Source organism: Etheostoma spectabile, chromosome 8, assembly GCF_008692095.1.
Source record: "Etheostoma spectabile isolate EspeVRDwgs_2016 chromosome 8, UIUC_Espe_1.0, whole genome shotgun sequence".
NCBI lineage: Eukaryota > Metazoa > Chordata > Actinopteri > Perciformes > Percidae > Etheostoma > Etheostoma spectabile.
Genome location: NC_045740.1, coordinates 31,322,118 through 31,339,597, shown reverse-complemented (window position 1 = coordinate 31,339,597; position 17,480 = coordinate 31,322,118). Strand labels below are relative to the sequence as shown.

The following is a 17,480-nucleotide window of genomic DNA, read 5'->3' as shown; positions in this document are numbered from 1 at the left end:
TATCTGTGTCTAAAACGTTGGAAAAGCTAGAGCAGATAATAAATAAATAACACTCAAAAATCTTAAAGACAGAGCTGATGACTGTAGTTGGGACTGAGTCTTTTAGTTTAATTTGGCTTAGTTGCTGCCCAGAAACGGCTCGGGGGCTGTCCCTAACCCATATAACGGCAGGGACACCCCTGTATGTGTTAGATTAAAGGGGCTGCTCAACTCTCCTTGGTTTTACAGCCCATTAGGTCTCGGTTTTGGTTCAGCCTCATCTGCCCAGCACCAAAAAGCACACAAAGTACTTGAGCATTTAGTGGCTAAAGAGCCGGATATCCCTCTTAAGAGCTGATGAAGAGCAAAACAAAAAGAGAGCAAATCTTGGAATGAATTTTTCAAATGACAAATGAAAAAGTATTTGAATTTTGTGGTAAAATGTGGTTTCAGTGTTGAGCCACACTGGGACTGTGGCTGCACTCATGGCGTTTTCCATTACATGGTAGCTGCTTGGCTCGTCTCTGGTACCTGCTAACAGGGAATTAATTATTTTTTTTATTTTTATTTTTTAATTATTAAGTACTTCTGTGTCTGTCTGGCGGAAACAAAACGCGGTCTGCTTTTGGTCCTGCAAAGCACCACAGGTCATTGGAAACATTTTCTCTCATCCAAATCCCATAAAATGTCTTTAATGATACAATATGTGTTACATTTTGCATTAAAATGTCTAAAACCGAATAAACCTATGCTTTTGTTATGTATTTATTTACATTATCCCAAAGGTTTCCAACAACGTTCAAACTCAAAGAAATTTGTAATTTTCATCAATGACACAGAGCGTGTCTTTGGTTCCCTGGCAAGGGCGTCATGTAACCTTTGACCCCTGGAGTTGCACTAACTTTCTTCAAAACCCTGGACACGCCAGATAGACATGTTTTTAGTATTAACAACGCTGGGCTACCCCATGATTACATTTGGAAAGTAGAGGGGAGGATGATTTTGACCATGCACAACAAAACAAAACATGAATTAAATGAAATGAAATCCCTCTTCAAATAGCACCATGGATACAGAGCCAATCGTCCAGCCATGCCAAAACACTTATGCACTTTAATAGTGGTGTCAACATAAAACACAACGCTTTCATGCCGGAGAGCGGAGTTCGCTAAGAGGCCAAAACAAAATGCTTTCACTCTGGAAACGGTCGTTTACTCCTCGGGAGTGTCTGCCGCTCGGATTTTATCGTTCTATGGCACTATAGATTGTTCATGTAACAGTGCTTTATTTTGTTTATATACTTCTATTTTAAGTAAATAATTAATATATGTTCCAGGGCTATTGGTGAAGTAGATGACCACTGGGGGGGGGGTACACATTGAGCAGAGGCAGGAATATGTAGACGAGAAAGGGGGAAAATCCCCCCCATCCCCCACACAAGCACCACAAACAGGTGAATGACCGTGCCCTTACGTCTGGAGCGGGGCAGGACCACGGGCCGGAGCTTTCTCTCCTGCTTGATCTCGGCAAGGACCCGGTCATGGAGGCTCTGCTGCTGCGGCGGAGGAGGGGGGAGGCAGCGCTCTGAAACCTAATGAGGAGAAACAATTAGAACATATCTATACTCCTGAGAAACCTAAAAGACATGACTAAGATTCTCTTGGTGCTGCCATGTTTCAAAGATATGATGTAACCACCCATTCAAAATGCAAAAAGCTTTTGAAACAGCATTTAGACATTAAAACACAGAATAACATGTAGTACTGGTAATATTGATGCCAAAAACTCAGTAATACAGTTTGAGCATAATTCACTACACTGTAATCAAACAGCACCAGGAGAAGACCACAGCTGACTGACAGACGTACTAAACTAGAATCACCAGCTTGCAGTTGTATCTATCCAGACTCAAATAATATATGTTGGGAAGACTTTGAAGCAGTCCTCACAACAACAACAACATCATCATCATCAGGTAAAAGGTATTAAGTGTATCTTTTTTGGAAAAAAAACATGCTTTACACACATCGTCAACTCTGCAGCACAGAAGATCTAAAAAAAAGTGTTTGCAGAACATTATGATGTCACAGTAAAGTTGACCTTTTGAATGTAACATGTCATCATGACATCTTTTTATCCTATTAGAAATTTGTGTGAAATGTCATTATTAGGCTGAGAATTCTTGAGTTATGGCCAAAACACGTCTTTAACCACCAATATCAAACCACTTCATCTTTGAGTCCGATAGCATGCTTGTGCCAGATTTAAAAAATAAAAAAAGGAACATTGTCCAGGAGGTTCTGAGATATGGCGTTCACAATAATGGGACAGACAGACGGACAACCTGAAAAAATAATGCCTTCGGCCACGATTGTTGCTTGGGCAGAGGCATTATAAAATGGCTGATAACTCCAATAAAAGACATGTAAAGTCTTTATACAGTTACATCAAAAAACAAGTTATTTTAAGTTTACAACTTAATGTAAAACACATCCCTGGGTGTGTATTATTAATATCAGTATGTATCAAGGCTAGGGGGATAGTTTTACTGGTATCAGTTATTAAAACAGGCGTATTAGGGGTGGATACATACATATACCAGGAAGCCTCTAATGTTAGCAATGCGTTAGTCAAAACTGGATATATACACAGTAAATGTAAGCTAGTGTTAGTACAAATGTGTATTGTGTACAAGCGTGCAACTTAGTGATGTATAAATGTCAGCTTTTATCACTGATATATGAATTATGATAGGGACGAATAGTTACATTAATATTACTATGTTACACAGGAGTTCAGATAACTGTCACATTAACTTTGTTAAGCTACATTTACAGACAAATACTATCCACTTTATCTATACAAGTCTTTCTACCTGCTTGGTTATTGCATTCAGCATTCTGTGATTCTTTGTGATGCCCACTCAGGGTTTTTCAGGGTATACTGTAAACGGCAAGAAAAACTGCACACATGTATCCTTCTTCACACTGGGGTAGTGAACTTCAATTAAAGGCAAAACCCACTCACTGGTTTAAGTGGAGGTCTTGATCTGATGAAATCCAGTATCAGTTCATGGGCATTTCTCTTTACACTCGTGGGAATGTCACTGTCCACCTGAGTAAAACAAGAAACACCACACCCACTGTAGTGTCTGTAAATCATACAGTGACGCAACAATGCAACAAGCTGTCAACACACTGGCATATCACCTGATAAATGTGATATAGCAAACATGTTAGCATATGTACCCATTAACACATTTCGCAGCAATTAACTCTCCTTTTAGCTCTGTTTTGGTGTCCACCAACTCTTAAGGGTCCCATACCATGCTCATTTTCAGGTTCATACTACTGTACACATTGTAGTAGACGGCGTTTCTGAATACGGGCTGTGTGCATTTCACTGTGGATTGAGCATTTTGGTACTTCGGTACTACAGTTTTTATACAGCACCTTGACATGCTTTACGTTATACAATATGGGAGCTTAAAAAAAATGAAAATCTCTCTTTAGCTGCTAAATGCTAAGCAGACTTGCTAACTTCCTCTGCCATTTGGTGTTGAGCAGGTACAGTCCGTAAGAGCTTTCTCACAGAAACAGTTGATAAGAGCAAAGAGACTGAACCAAAAGGATTAGCTTAAAGCCATAAAACCAAAACAAAGAGCTGTAAGAAGTGCTCCGTAGAGCTGAGGGTATCCGCAGAGTTGGGTGATGATTTTCCTTGTGACTGCTGCGAGAACAGAAGGCTGGGAGAAGCCTTCATTAATATTTGTGTTCTGAGGCTGAATTATGTATCTCCCTGTGAAGAAGTCCTCAAGGTGACTGCATGTTCCTCCTGTAATAAAGCCTACATGGTATATGGTGCAGCGGACTGCCTGAAAACAGAGGAGGGTGGCTTCAAGGTCTTTAAATGACAGACAGGCGTCACAGTCTCACTCCTGTCTGCCCTCAATGTCCTCGTGCTGAACAGAGTCAAGTGATGATGAAAACATTTCTCCAGAGTTAAAGGGTAAATCCGGTATTTTTCAGCCGGGACCCTATTTTCTAATGCAAAGTTGTCCGTTTCTGCCACTGACAGACTCAGATAAATAATACTAAGTGTCTGACAACATTTTGGGATGGATCCCTACAAAGATAGACCTTTTAGTTAAAGAGTAAGATCCTTTTAGTTAAACATGAAACAGCCCCGAAATCACCATCACCAAACCCACCAGACTCCATAGAAATAGTCACTACTTTAATCATCGTAAAACACACTTCATTCACAGTAGACAAAGTAAATAAAACTACCAAAAGCCGTCTTGGTTCATCTTTCCACTGTTCCAACAATCACCACTCTGGTCTGGTTGAAATAAACTCTTAATTCACCCATTTACATGTGGAGATATGCTGCTCTATACACGCTAAAAGTAGTGATTATTTACATGGAGTCTGGTGGAGATATGCTGCTCTATACACACTAAAAGTAGTGATTATTTACATGGAGTCTGGTGGAGATATGCTGCTCTATACACACTAAAAGTAGTGATTATTTACATGGAGTCTGGTGGAGATATGCTGGCTTTAAGATCAGTGATGCTCTGATTTACCCCCTCACTGACATTGCAACAGCTTTAAGCATTTACAGTCAACTGACACTACAATGATATGCAGAGCAGACACTTTCATCATCTCTGTCGCTTAGTCTACAACTGAAATTGTTTACAGTTCACCTGACATTCCATCTGTTCTCATCTCTTACTCTTCAACTGACATTTCATCTGAGTCTATGGCATAGACTATTTAACTGCTTTCATGTTCCCATCATACTTATTGCTCAGCTTGATTAGTTTAAACGAGGGATGTCCCAATCAGCTTTGTTGAGGCCTGATCTTAATTCTTAAATATTGAGTCCTGATCCGATACTTGTATTTGCTCAGATAATAGAGCTGCACGCCTTTTTTGTTTACAAAAATAACTAAGTAACAAAGTAACACAAACGTGTCTTGAGCTTAATACATTTACATTAGTGCAGCAAGAGAGACTTTTCTCTCAGCACCAGAATAGTCCTTTTATAGGGTCATAACAACAGTTTTAGGTTCCCTACGAAAACTAAACAACAGACGGCTCTTGTGATTAATAGTCAATCTCAGATGTTTTTTTCATGTTTACACGGGTAACTAAGGCTATGTTCACACTTGACTTCTGTCAACACCCACCTGGTCTGGATCTGTGAATGGCTGCGTCTATGACTGACAGCTAAAGTCTCGAGGACCCGCGAGATCTCATAGAATAGAACCACAAAACCACCACCCGATAGTTTCCATCCAGAGGAGTAGAGAGGAAACAACTCGGAGCTGTCTTCAAGGTGCAGTGCAGGGAGATATGATCCGCCGTGAGCACAATCTTTTTTATTTTGAAAATTAAACCGGATGTTTTATTTGTTTTTGTGCTTGACTTTCTGTCCCGCACTATCTGCCCTGTGCTGAGTTGATGCGGAGCTCTCCGGCATCCGCAGCCGTTCCACATCCTGTGGAATTTGGAGATTATGGTTCCAAAAAGTAGCCAAGCGCGTCCTGTTGTTGCTATAACAACAGCTACAGCATCCTAGAGCACTATGTGGAGCAGTGCTTATGTTAGATAAAACAAAGGGGTGGAGCGAGCTAGAAAGAACACAGAGAGAGAGAGAGAGAGAGAGAGAGAGAGCAGTGCTGCCAACGATACATAAAACAAAGCGAGTTCCCTGTAGAGAAGCACCCAGTCATACTGTATAGCTCGCTGAGCTTGTTGTTATGAAAAAGACGCTCTGAGCTGCAGAAAAGAAGTCGGCGGCGGTGTTTAAAAAAGCACTCACGACTTTTTTTAAAGCACGGTTAACTTCAGAATTAAAATGTAAAACAGACGCTGGTGGCTGGCACCAAGTGGGAACATAGCATAAGAAAGACAGACCTTTTAAATGGTTGCCAAGGGCCTCCAAGCTGTAACAGACACTGGTGAGTGGCCGCACGCCATGTTGGTTTGAAAGTGGCGGCATCGAGGCCGTCTGGGGGGGCGTCTGATTAAAGGCGGCGGTCACTACAAGCTGATGTACATGATCGGAATAAAGTAATCTGGGGGAATGCTGATCCCTGACCACTTAAAAAAAAAGAAAAAAGAAAAACCACAATCAGCTCCATCTTTAGGTGAAACCAAGCGCTGCCTCTCACCATGACTTTGCGTAGCTGGAACTTGCGAGTTCGTATGTCCTGCATCAGCATCTCAAAGGGAGTGAGGCTGAACTCGGTGGGCAGCAGGTTGAACGGCTGCTCCTGCACCTTCTTCAGCTTCACTCCCTGACGGAGCTCCTTCATCAGCTGCACCCACAGACGGGCCTGGGGTGGAAACAACACACACACACACACACACACACACACACACACACACACACACAGACACACACACACACACAGACACACAGACACACACACGTCAACACTGCCTTCTTCAGTCCAACACACTGCTGTATTGTCCTCCCTGTTACACTGTGTCCCCCGCCTGTTCCGTCTCACCCAGTCTGTGTGTTTCAGAGCGTCCAGCTCAGATGTAGGCCTGTTTTCCGGTGCTTCCTCTTTTGTGATCTTCTTCAGCATCTGTGCAACAAAACAGACACATTTATTTATTTTTATTTTATTAATTGCAAGCTACAGTGACAACAGTAACATTTCAAACACTGCCACATGTGCAAAATGCAAGATCTAAAGGGGTTGTACTCAAACTATTTTACCTTTATTTTTACAAAGTCATTAAGAACAGGTTTTTATTTACAATGGAGGCCTGACAAGTGGCAAAAGGGAAAGGGAGGGCTGGAAAATTAATACATTAGAAAAACACAGTTTAGGAATCAAATTTGCATTTGCAAAACTCTGCTTAATTTAATGTGGACAGGACAACCTAACGTACCTCCTTAGCATCTCTGATCTTGCTGAGGAAGGTCTGCAGCTCCAGAGTCTCTACGAACAGAGCCCTGCAGACTGCCTGGTAGTGCTCTGGAGCCAGGCTCGGGTTGGCCAGCCGGGACGCACACAGCGCCACCACCTGGCGGAACGTACACACGGGCCTGACCACTCCCTCCTGCTTCTCCTCCTCCTCCTCTTCCTCTTCTTGGCCGCTGTAGCCCTCGTCTGTAGCGCCGTTCCTGCCGGTGCAGACTTCCTCCCCCCCCTGGTCCCCACCGGCCATGCGCTCAATCAGACGCTCCAACTGGGGGCCGAGCTCCCGCTCCTCGCTGTCGTCCAGCCCCCAGTCCAGAGCTCTGTAGATGGCCACACCCAGCGACTGGACCAGCTGGAGGGATCGACCAAGGCACAGTAAATATCACAGAAACACCACGGAGGGAACGGTTTGCCGAGGTCATTTGATTGGTGCACAGCAGAATGGCTCTCTGCCTCGTTACGTGTCCGTTACTGTGAACCCTTACCTCCGCGGCCTGCCCAAAGGGAGCTTATACAGAAGTTAATACGTTACCATGGAAACGGTACACATAAAAATGGCTGCCGCTACTCCCTACTGATTGCCACTGTTCATCATACCAACTATCTATAATTATAATAAATCTAAAGCACTAAATGCCTGTTTTGGGGCAATTGTTGGGTCTTTGTAAATAATAGAGTGGGGTCTAGACCTACTCTATCTGTAATGTATTTTGAGAAAACTCGTTATGATTTGATACTATATACCATATTGGATCTTAAAAATGAAAAATAAATGCATTTTACTATCACATTTAAAAGAGTGACGTGTTCTGTTTCTCTTCTTTCTTTCTCACCTGGCGCTCTGCAGCAGGTGGAGGAGGGGGTCCATCAGTGTCATCTGAGGAGACAAACAAACAATAAGGACCTGAGAGACACACCATTTTACACAAAAGGACAATGCTGGGGGATTTTTTTAACTTTTTAATCAATTTAAAATATTAACATGACAGTTTCTGAAACCTGATATCTGTGCCACTTACAGGCAAATTGTATAGCAACATAAAAAATAAAAAAGTCTGCCTTTTTTCAATTTTTTACTCATTAAATCAAATGTGTTATCCATATTATATATATATCCACTATTATAAGAGATGATAACATGAACCGCTGCAAAACCAGTCAGACAGGTCCAAATCACGCCCTGCTGGGTCACTTAGTGTAACCAATGATCCCTCTGCCCACTTTCCCACAGTTCCAGGTCAGCACACACAGAGGAGAGACCTGAAACACCAGTAACCCAGTCAGCCTTATGGATGGGGGGGGGGGGATGATCCGGTTTCCTCCATGGAGCTGCAGTACTTTTCTAACTGGAGTAATTGCAAACATCAGTTTTTACAAGAAAAGAATAATTTTATTTGCAGGGCTGTTTTTTCTTCCAAATACATCTCAACAGCTTTAACTCTGCCTGATTCTTTCTTTCCCTACACATTGCCGCTTCGCTTTTTATTGGGATTTTCATCTTTGCGATTCTAGAAGTATTGAGTCTCATGTTTTTCACGTCTTTATCAAAAACAAAAGTTGAATAATGCACTTCTAGATACACTTTATAAGAATACACTTCTTTACCTAGAGATATACACATCACACGTCAGTCAGTCAGACTATTATTAATATTTGTAAAGAAGACCATAACATGTACAGTCCCTGACAAAAAGTCTTGTCGCTTGTGTACAAATTGACCTGAAATATATTTCTAATCAAGATTTATTTACAAGAAATGGCTCATTTTAATCCCAACAGCTTTTGTAAATGTTTCAGTGCAAAAAGAAACTGTCAAAAAGTATTCAATATTCCAGCTTGGTAAAGCCCATTGAGTCAATGTTTGCAAAGACATAAGTGTGTTCTTGTCATATGAGCTTCACCTGGGATAATAAGGATCAATCAGGTCTCAGGTGTGTATAAAAACAACCCCAGTACATGGACCTTCACATCAACTGCAACTAGACCTCTGCAGACATGCCTAAGATTCACCCTGAGACTAAAGTTTGGATTATTAAGAAGCTGAAGACCAGATCCACTGCTGATGTGGCAGACACCTTCAATGGTCTCAGCGTCAAGGACAGAGGATAAAAAACATTTGAAGACACCGGAGTGTTTTTGACAAGCCCAGGTCAGGCAGACCCGCAAGACAACTGCTCGAGAGGACCGTTTGTGGCTCGAAACCAAGGCCAACCCATTTTCCACTGCAGCAGAGCTCACCAGACCTGGTCCCCTGAAGTCCCTGTGTCAACCAGAAACGGTTGTCGGTTCTGTCTTGAAATGGCCTCCATGGTCGAATCAGTGCCAGAAGCCGTACTAAACAAAAGACAATTGAAAAACTGTGAGGCATTTGCCAAGGCCCACAGCTTGCTAAAGGATGGAGCTGGAGAAGTGGAAGAAAGTGGATTTTTCAGATGAATCTTCTGTTGAATTACACCACAGGAGACCTACTGGAGCCCGCATGGATCCAAGATTCACACAGAAAACAGTGAAGTTTGGTGGCGGAAAAATCATGGTGTGGGGTTACATCCAGTATGGGGGTGTGCGAGAGATCAGCAGGGTGGAAGGCAACATCAATAGTCTCAAATACCAAGAAATCTTAGCTACCTCTTATATTCCCAACCATAAAAGAGGCCAAATTCTGCAGCAGGATGGTGCTCCATCGCATACTTCCATCTCCACTTCAAAGCTCCTCAAGGCGAAGAAGATCAAGATGGTCCAGGATTGGCCGGCCCAGTCACCAGACATGAACATCATGGAGCATATGTGGGGTAGGATGAAAGAGAGAGCATGGAAGACCAAACCAAAGAGTACTGATGAACTCTGGGAGGCAGCAGGACTGCTTCTAGCCATTACTGAGGACTTCATCACACACATGGTCTGGATCCTTGCCAAACCACATGGGTCAGTCCTTCAAGCTCATGGAAGTCATACAAGATATTAATTTGGACTCACAGCACCACTATTTAATTTGCTGACATATTTATGTAGTAAATTTGTTCAATTTCTGTTAGGGACAAAACTTTGTCTTGCCAAAATTGACCTTTCTGTCTTGTAAATATAAATCTTGTTTTCGTAGAAACTAATTTATTTCAGTGCATTGAACATCATTTGGAGGGTTTTAGCTTTTCATAGAGCTATTTCTTACACCAATTATAATTAAAAGTCAGGTTAATAGCAGGTGTTTCTACAAAATAGATAAGCGACATAATTTTGTCAGGGACTGTATTTTCAGCATTTTCTGCTTCGCTCTGTTGATGTAGTCGGCGGTATTGTATAAACAGAAAATATTAAGGTGAATTATTGGTTTTGGATATGGTGATATCTTGATGTGACAAGTGTTTCCCTTCCTGGTTTAACAGGCTACATTACAGTGAAGTGATGGACTTTCAGGCGGTCCCAGCTGTTCTATTATTGGCCTTTACCGTCATTATATCCACATTACTGATGATTAGTTATCGAAAATCTCATTGTACAAATGAGTTTGTGAAAGCACCAAAAGTCAACCTTACAATATTGTGGAAATATCTGGTTAAAAATAGTGTGATATACATTTTTTTCATAATGCCCAGCTCTAGCTATCCCCTCTGTGAGTGGGGGGGTCTGTGTGGTTGTACTGTAGGAGCCAGGTGACCTTTAAGGCAAGTTAATCAAGGTAAATTGAATTATCGCTGGATGTTCAAATGATTGTGCAGCCCTAGCTCATTGGGACATCTGTAGCCTCTTAACTCTCTGTAAGAACACTGGTGTTGTTTCTACCCCCCCCCCATTGGTCTATCTGCCCAGCACCAAACAGAGACAGCCAAAGCTAGCGACTAGCTGGTGAACATAGTGGAGCATTGAGCAGCTGAATAAGGATATTGGTCTAGGGCGGAACAATTAATCTGATCTGCAATTTTTAAATTGCAGGAGGTGTAATATTTGTTAAAGGCGTCATAGGTGTCTACATACCATTTTAAATAAATATTGACATGCTCCAGATGTCCTGGCCTACACATCATATCTTAGAGACTTAAGAAAACAGAAATCCCACCATAACCATTATGTTTTTCAATTTAAATTGAAACACTTGGCACCAATGTCCCCCCCCCGATTTGGGTTGGTTTGGGTCTCTGTGGTCATTTGGCAGTTCTTTGTAGTCGCTGTGTGTCCCTTTGTGGAAGTTTTGCATCCCTTTTTCACATCATTTTGGATGATTATTATCAGCATAAGTGTGTCTAAAACACAGTCCTTAGTCTTTCAGTTGGATTCACTCGGCCTAGGGGCGGTCCGACAAGGCTCGCTGCCATGTCCCTGTTGGGATAGTTACGTGAAAACGGAAAATCAAAAACTCATACCGTGTTTACTTCTCCTCTTCTGGCAGAGGCTAACACATGCTATCAAAGCTTTATGTCCACAGCTAAATTAGGCACATTTTTCACAGGACTGCATGGCCTTAACATTATTAAACACATTGAATATAATAACATGCAGAGTACGCTCACATCTAGCTAACATCTAGTCTTATCAAGAAAATAAAGATGCTCAGCAACAACTAAATGTGGAGTCAATATCCACGACGTTCCACTTCTGAGGTTGCTCTTGTTCTGCTGGGAATCGGATGTCATCTTAGGATGTCTGTCCCCGTCCTCTGTCTCTGTGTTGGCGTTCTAAACTCTGGTGTATTTCTGCAGACTATGGTTACCTGGTCCTCAGGTCTCTGCAGGGTAAATCCAGACAGCTAGCTAGACTATCTGTCCAATCTGAGGACAATGGTTACCTGGTCCTCAGATCTCTGCAGGGTAAATCCAGACAGCTAGCTAGACTATCTGTCCAATCTGAGGACCATGGTTACCTGGTCCTCAGATCTCTAAAACTACTTCTGAATGTACACATGTTCCACCAAAACAACTTCCTTCCTGAGACTATTAAGCAGCGGCACCGTGGCTCCGTCCGGCCCCCAGCTAGCAACGCTGAAGTAACTTGTAGTTCTTCTGGACACCAGTGACATGACTGGAGGAAGGAAGTAGATCAGCTGAGCCCCAGGGACACAGAGAACACTGGAAAGAACGGAAAGCCCTTTTCACACCATACTCCTCTTTGAGAGAAGATTGGAAATTGCTGAAAAACTTATCTCAGACCTACAGGGTCCCGGTTCCTGCACTAACCTTATCTCAGACCTGTCAGCGAGGATGCTGTGTTTTTCTCTGTGACTCCGGCTGATACACCAGGTGTGTGTCTATATTAAAATGCTGTGTAGTGCAGCTTCAGTCCCGGCTCATATTTGGTTTCACATTCACTTCCTCCTCCTTTGCATGAAGGTTTAGATTTCCAGGAAATAGAAAATCATTTGAGACTGAGCAGGCTCAGAGTTTTCTGTTGACAACTAAAACTTCTGAACGTCCACATGTTCCACCAGAACTAGTTCCTTCCTGAGACTATTTAGCAGCGGCACCAGGGCTCCGTCTGGAGCTTAGCCCGTGATTGGTTTCAAGAAATGCCGATAAACCAGAGCAGGTTTTCCTCCCATCCCAGAATGCTGTGTGGTCTAGACAGACCCTCCTCCGCAGCGCTGTGGAGGAAGCTCCCTAAATTTGCATGAGTGGTACAAATGTTAATTAATGTGGCCAATTAAAAATTTTCTGAATTAATAATGAAGCTTGGACCTCAGATTATTGGTCCTATAGCCCAGCTGTCTATAACTGGATGAATTTGGCCATTTAAAGAATTTAAAAGGTCCTCCAGCAGACTGAGAGCATTAATAATGTAGACAGACTCACTATAATAAAGCCGCTTCATTCCGGTGTAGGGACGTGCACCACTGCTTTGATATGGATTGTGATCTGGACCTATGGACCCACACAGGCTCCAAGGACACACAGCTGTGTTAATGAGAGCGGGCCATTAACGATCATAACAGCGGGATTGCAGTTCCAGGATCTTTCCTGGTTCCAGTGTCCCACCGCGTCCATCAGGGGGATCCAATGGGTCCCCAGCAAAATGAGAAACACTTTAAAGTCAACACAAGTCTTGTTCAATATAATACAAAAAGGTATTTATTATTCAAATCTCACCCCTATTACCACCTCACCACGTAGACCGCAGTGCTGTAGTACCCGAGACGTTTTTCTTTTGTCTCAGACTTGTCCAAATATTCTAGTTGGTCTCGACAGAGTCCAGTTTTTTACTTGAGTAACTTTGTCCTTTAAAACCAAACCATTGTTTGCTCAGAGAACGGGTACTGGTTTTATTTCAGAGTCCATCTGCAGTGGCCATTGACGTTGAAAGCATGGGATATCCCGGGCTGCATCATCAGTCATTTTCATTTTAGCCACCAGCACGACGGCCAGCATTTTTAGCTAAATTTACTGTCTGTCCCATCACATAAATTATGAACAGGATGAAATTACCTGTACAGGTAAGTTCACCCAAATAATCCATTTGTGGATGATACATCAATTCCGAGCCGTCTCCAAAAGGACATAAACCCTTCTGGAGAAGGCTTATTTTTTCTTCTTGTTTTCCCAAGTGGTCTGGGCCCCCCCCCCCATGCATGATTGCCCTGGTCTATGTTGTGTGTAGTGTGTCTATATGTCTAAAAAGGAGTCATTTTGTCTTGTTTACTTGTCTTCATGTTGTCAAAATGTCTTGTGATGTAATTGCTGCTGCCACCTTATTTCTCCACGGGGACAATAAACTAAAGTTCTGTGTACCACGATGAGATAGACGCCTTTATCAACCATCATTTCACCCACCATCTTATCTTAGATGTCATAAAAACACAGGAGATGGTCCTTGACCCGAGGCAAGTGATTGACCATGAGCCAGTCGTCAAATCACCCAGGTAGATAACATTAGAAATACTTCGGTGTCCATATAGACAATCTTCTCTGCTAGAAAACACACATGGACCACCTGTGTAATAGACTGCAGCAGAGATTCTACTTTCTAAGGCGACTGAGACTGTTGGAGCAAGCAGCCAGAGCATGCTCACGTTCTACTGGGCGATTCTGGAGAGCATCGTCAGATATGGAGTCACAGCATGGATGGGCAACTTCACAGTGCAGCTGAGACGCACGCTGGTCCGCACACACAAGACGGCTATGAGGATAACAGGGAGGAAAGAGTAGTCCATACAGAGCCTGTACGAGGAAGGGTTAGAAAACAAGCCGAAAGAATCCCTGCAGACTCTCTAGTCTACATGTCTCTTTCCAGAACTTCTGTCATCAGGGAGAAGGCTCCGTGTGTCGGGACGGAACCCAGACAGACTTAAGTCACCGTTCATCCCAACGTAGGAAGACACAGCAGAGCAGGGATGCAATAAATGCTCCAGCACTTTTATTATTAGTTACTACTTAGAATGTTGGGTTGCCCGTGCTGTCATGCGTGTCCTTCTTGTGCCCTAGGACGCTTCGCTGATTTTATGTTGATCTCATGTTTATGTTGATCTTAGAACGGTTGTTAGACTCGACTAAGGTGGTCTTGACTACAGCACTGGTACACGGTATACGATGCCACTATTAAAATGAATACTACTAGTTTATATAGGATATGGGTCTGTGGGAGTCATTTTATAGTTGTAAGTATATCCATATAGAATGTCTGAGTACTCTAAAGTTAAACAAAGCATGGATTTTACAATGATCTAACAACTAACTAAACTAAGATAGATGGCCTCCTTGCTGAGAAACCTTTCCCGTTAAATTCCTTAAAAAAAAGGTGCTACACTAAGAGAAACAAGGTGTAACGACTTGTTACATAAGAGCCAGGGCCATCCTGTTTACTAGTAAGATTTGATAACTCACATTCCTGCTTTTCTTAACATGTCTTACTAATGATTTTAATATTTAACTGGCCTTCTCTGACCTCTTGGCAGGGACAAAGCAGAAGGATTTTCAAATATTCAGACTGGATGGTGCTTTAGAGCAAAAAGGTACAGCACAGCAGAACTTGAACAAAACACCGGTTTCTGGAAATAATGGCTGCATTTTACTATGGGAATAAGAGGTGAGAAAGTTGAGACTTTATTCAATCAAGTGCTATGTGGTTGATTGGGTTTATTATAAAGTGGTTCTCAAAAAGTCTTGAAGCAGGTATGTGAGTTTCCCATTCAGACTAGAAGATTTACAGTCCAAATAAAACCTTTTAAATTAAGTTTGGCATGAAGATGTCTCCGTGTTTGTCTGTCTTCTGGAACAGGTTTCTTGGGCCCATGCAGCCTGCAGTGAGGACAGAAATATACACTAGGATATTATGCACCTGCATAAGAAGGCAGCGGGGGAACTAACTAGAATTTGCGTAAAATCCTTTGGGCTTCCATCCTCCCTTTGAAGTCTCCAAAAAGGAGGAAATGCTAGGTGTACTCTATGAATAATTAATTATTTACCGGCATAATACGAGTCATCCTTGTTGGCATGGGGAGTGCGACTATTAGAAACAAAGCATTGTGTCCGTTTGTGTAAGGTCAGCTGAATGTGCCAACCAATCATCAAGTAAAGAAGTAGAAGGTTTATTCTGCAAAAATATGAAGTGTTGTTTGGGACGGGATAGCACCGTTGCGTCCGTTTGAACACGGTATGTTGCTATGTACCAAACTCCGTTTGCAGTTCTGATAATTTCATGTGGCATTGTTTCTACTCCAGGTTCCTGCTGGATAAAACATGATTCAATACCTCGTATGAAGCACTGGTAGATGTTGGTTAATTCGGCGCTGATATCAGCCAAGCAGTATGGCTAGTCTAGTGAAATTAATCATTAGCAGGCTCTTGGGTCGCACAGTTCAGTAAGTCCACCTGCTACTGCGGAGTGCTTTGGCTAACAGTACTGGACCAAGACAGCGGGAACAGGGGGACCAGTTAAAAAAGTCCACATTCTAAAAACTTTACGCCGAATTTAAAAGTGGCTCCTAATATTTAAAACACCACGTAGTGTCAAACGTTAGGCGCTACTTTACTCTGCACAGCGTGGACACATGGTTAGAATTTACTTTTTTATAGTTGAGTTTCGTGTCGGAGCTCAGCTAAGGTTATTAATCGGAGGGAGGTCGGTGGCATCAACGGACAGTGGTCCTACCGTTGTGTCGGGGCTCCTGCTGCAATGACACGGTTCCGTCCCTGCGCAGGAGTATGGAGGACGGGTCTTTCACCCGAAAGACTCTCCCGGCCGGCGGGCGGGGCACCCTCAACCCGCTGCAGCACTGGTAGCACACCGCCCATGCCTGCTCCTCGTTGATGGGCTGCTCGTACGACTTCAGCACCTCTTCCAGAGACAGTTCCCGGGGCGACTCTACCCGATCCGTGGGGGCGGTTACCCTTGACTCCCCGTCCTCGGCGCTTCTGTTGGTGGATCTGGCCATGGCAGCGATAGCGTGGAGTCCATTCTTCACTTCTTAGGCACCGGGGCCATTTATGCTAACCCCTGACTAACTACTATTCGGCCCGGTTAAGTCTCCTGTCGCCTTCTAGACGTCTACTGCTCTTGAACTACCGCAGCTGCACCTCGTTACCACAACAGTGTCAAGGTAGCCGTAGTGAACGCATCACTTCCGGTCCAAGTTTAAACAAATAAATAAAACCAACGTTAATCAACGTGCCACTTTTTGAGCAACAATACATGGACGGACAGACAGACAGACAGACAGACAGACAGACAGACAGACAGACAGACAGACAGACAGATAGATAGATAGATAGATAGATAGATAGATAGATAGATAGATAGATAGATAGATAGATAGATAACCTTTACAATAAAAGGTGTAAAATCAACATTCTTATACGAAACATTAAAAAAACAGAAATATGAAAAGAGCATGTCATTAATCTTATCTGGGGTTAATACATTTAATCAGGGCCCTTTATAAAAAAACAAAACAAATACCCGACTTCTAATTAGACAAAGCTTTGGTGGTAGGGGGTGCAGATGAATGAACAACTGTGTCATCAGTGTAATAATGAATAATGAGCTGTCGTCCACCAATTAAAATGGTGGTGGCCCATGCAGTCAAAACAATAAATATTATATGTTTTGGGGGAAATATATACACATTTTCAAACCTGAAATAATTAAATAATTAAATAATAATAATTTATACTGTGCCTTGCTCAAAAGCACCTGGCAGGGCCCAGGAGGTGAAGTGGCAGCTCTCCAGCTACCAACACACATGTTTTCCATATCACACTATTTAAAATGTGTTCCATATTTCTGCAAAAAATCAGTTTCAAGCACGTCTGGAAAAAAAGTGGGTTGCGATATAACAGTTTAGCCGTTGATTTGTATTATTTTTTTCTTCTGCATATACAAAGACCAAAACATATAATCAAGTTTTCAGTTGACCTCTTTTGCCTTTATTTTGAAGGTAAAGCCACTACGCTTCCGATCACGGTCTGGCTAATTGGCGGCATCTTGACTTAGCTTGTTGCCATATCAGCAAATGAGGGAGACGATTGGCTCTGCGGGGACTGTCAGTCACCGGCCGGCGGGCCCCAGACCCTCCTCCTGGCTGTCGCATTACCCACCTGCTGGTGGCCGAGAGCAGGGCAGGGGAGGTGGGGGG

General features: G+C 42.8%; 1 protein-coding gene across 1 annotated transcript in view; it reads right to left on the bottom strand.

The window, feature by feature from the left end:
• The window catches only part of LOC116693483 (protein spire homolog 2-like), a 35,264-nt gene extending 18,793 nt beyond the window's left edge, over window positions 1-16,471 (bottom strand). Inside the window, 7 exon segments of the mRNA XM_032522487.1 lie at window positions 1,453-1,570; window positions 3,007-3,093; window positions 6,164-6,328; window positions 6,506-6,586; window positions 6,897-7,280; window positions 7,762-7,805; window positions 15,998-16,471. Coding sequence (XP_032378378.1) covers window positions 1,453-1,570; window positions 3,007-3,093; window positions 6,164-6,328; window positions 6,506-6,586; window positions 6,897-7,280; window positions 7,762-7,805; window positions 15,998-16,280 — 1,162 coding nt within the window. The 5' untranslated portion in view covers window positions 16,281-16,471.
• Between the last annotated feature and the right edge of the window lie 1,009 nt (window positions 16,472-17,480).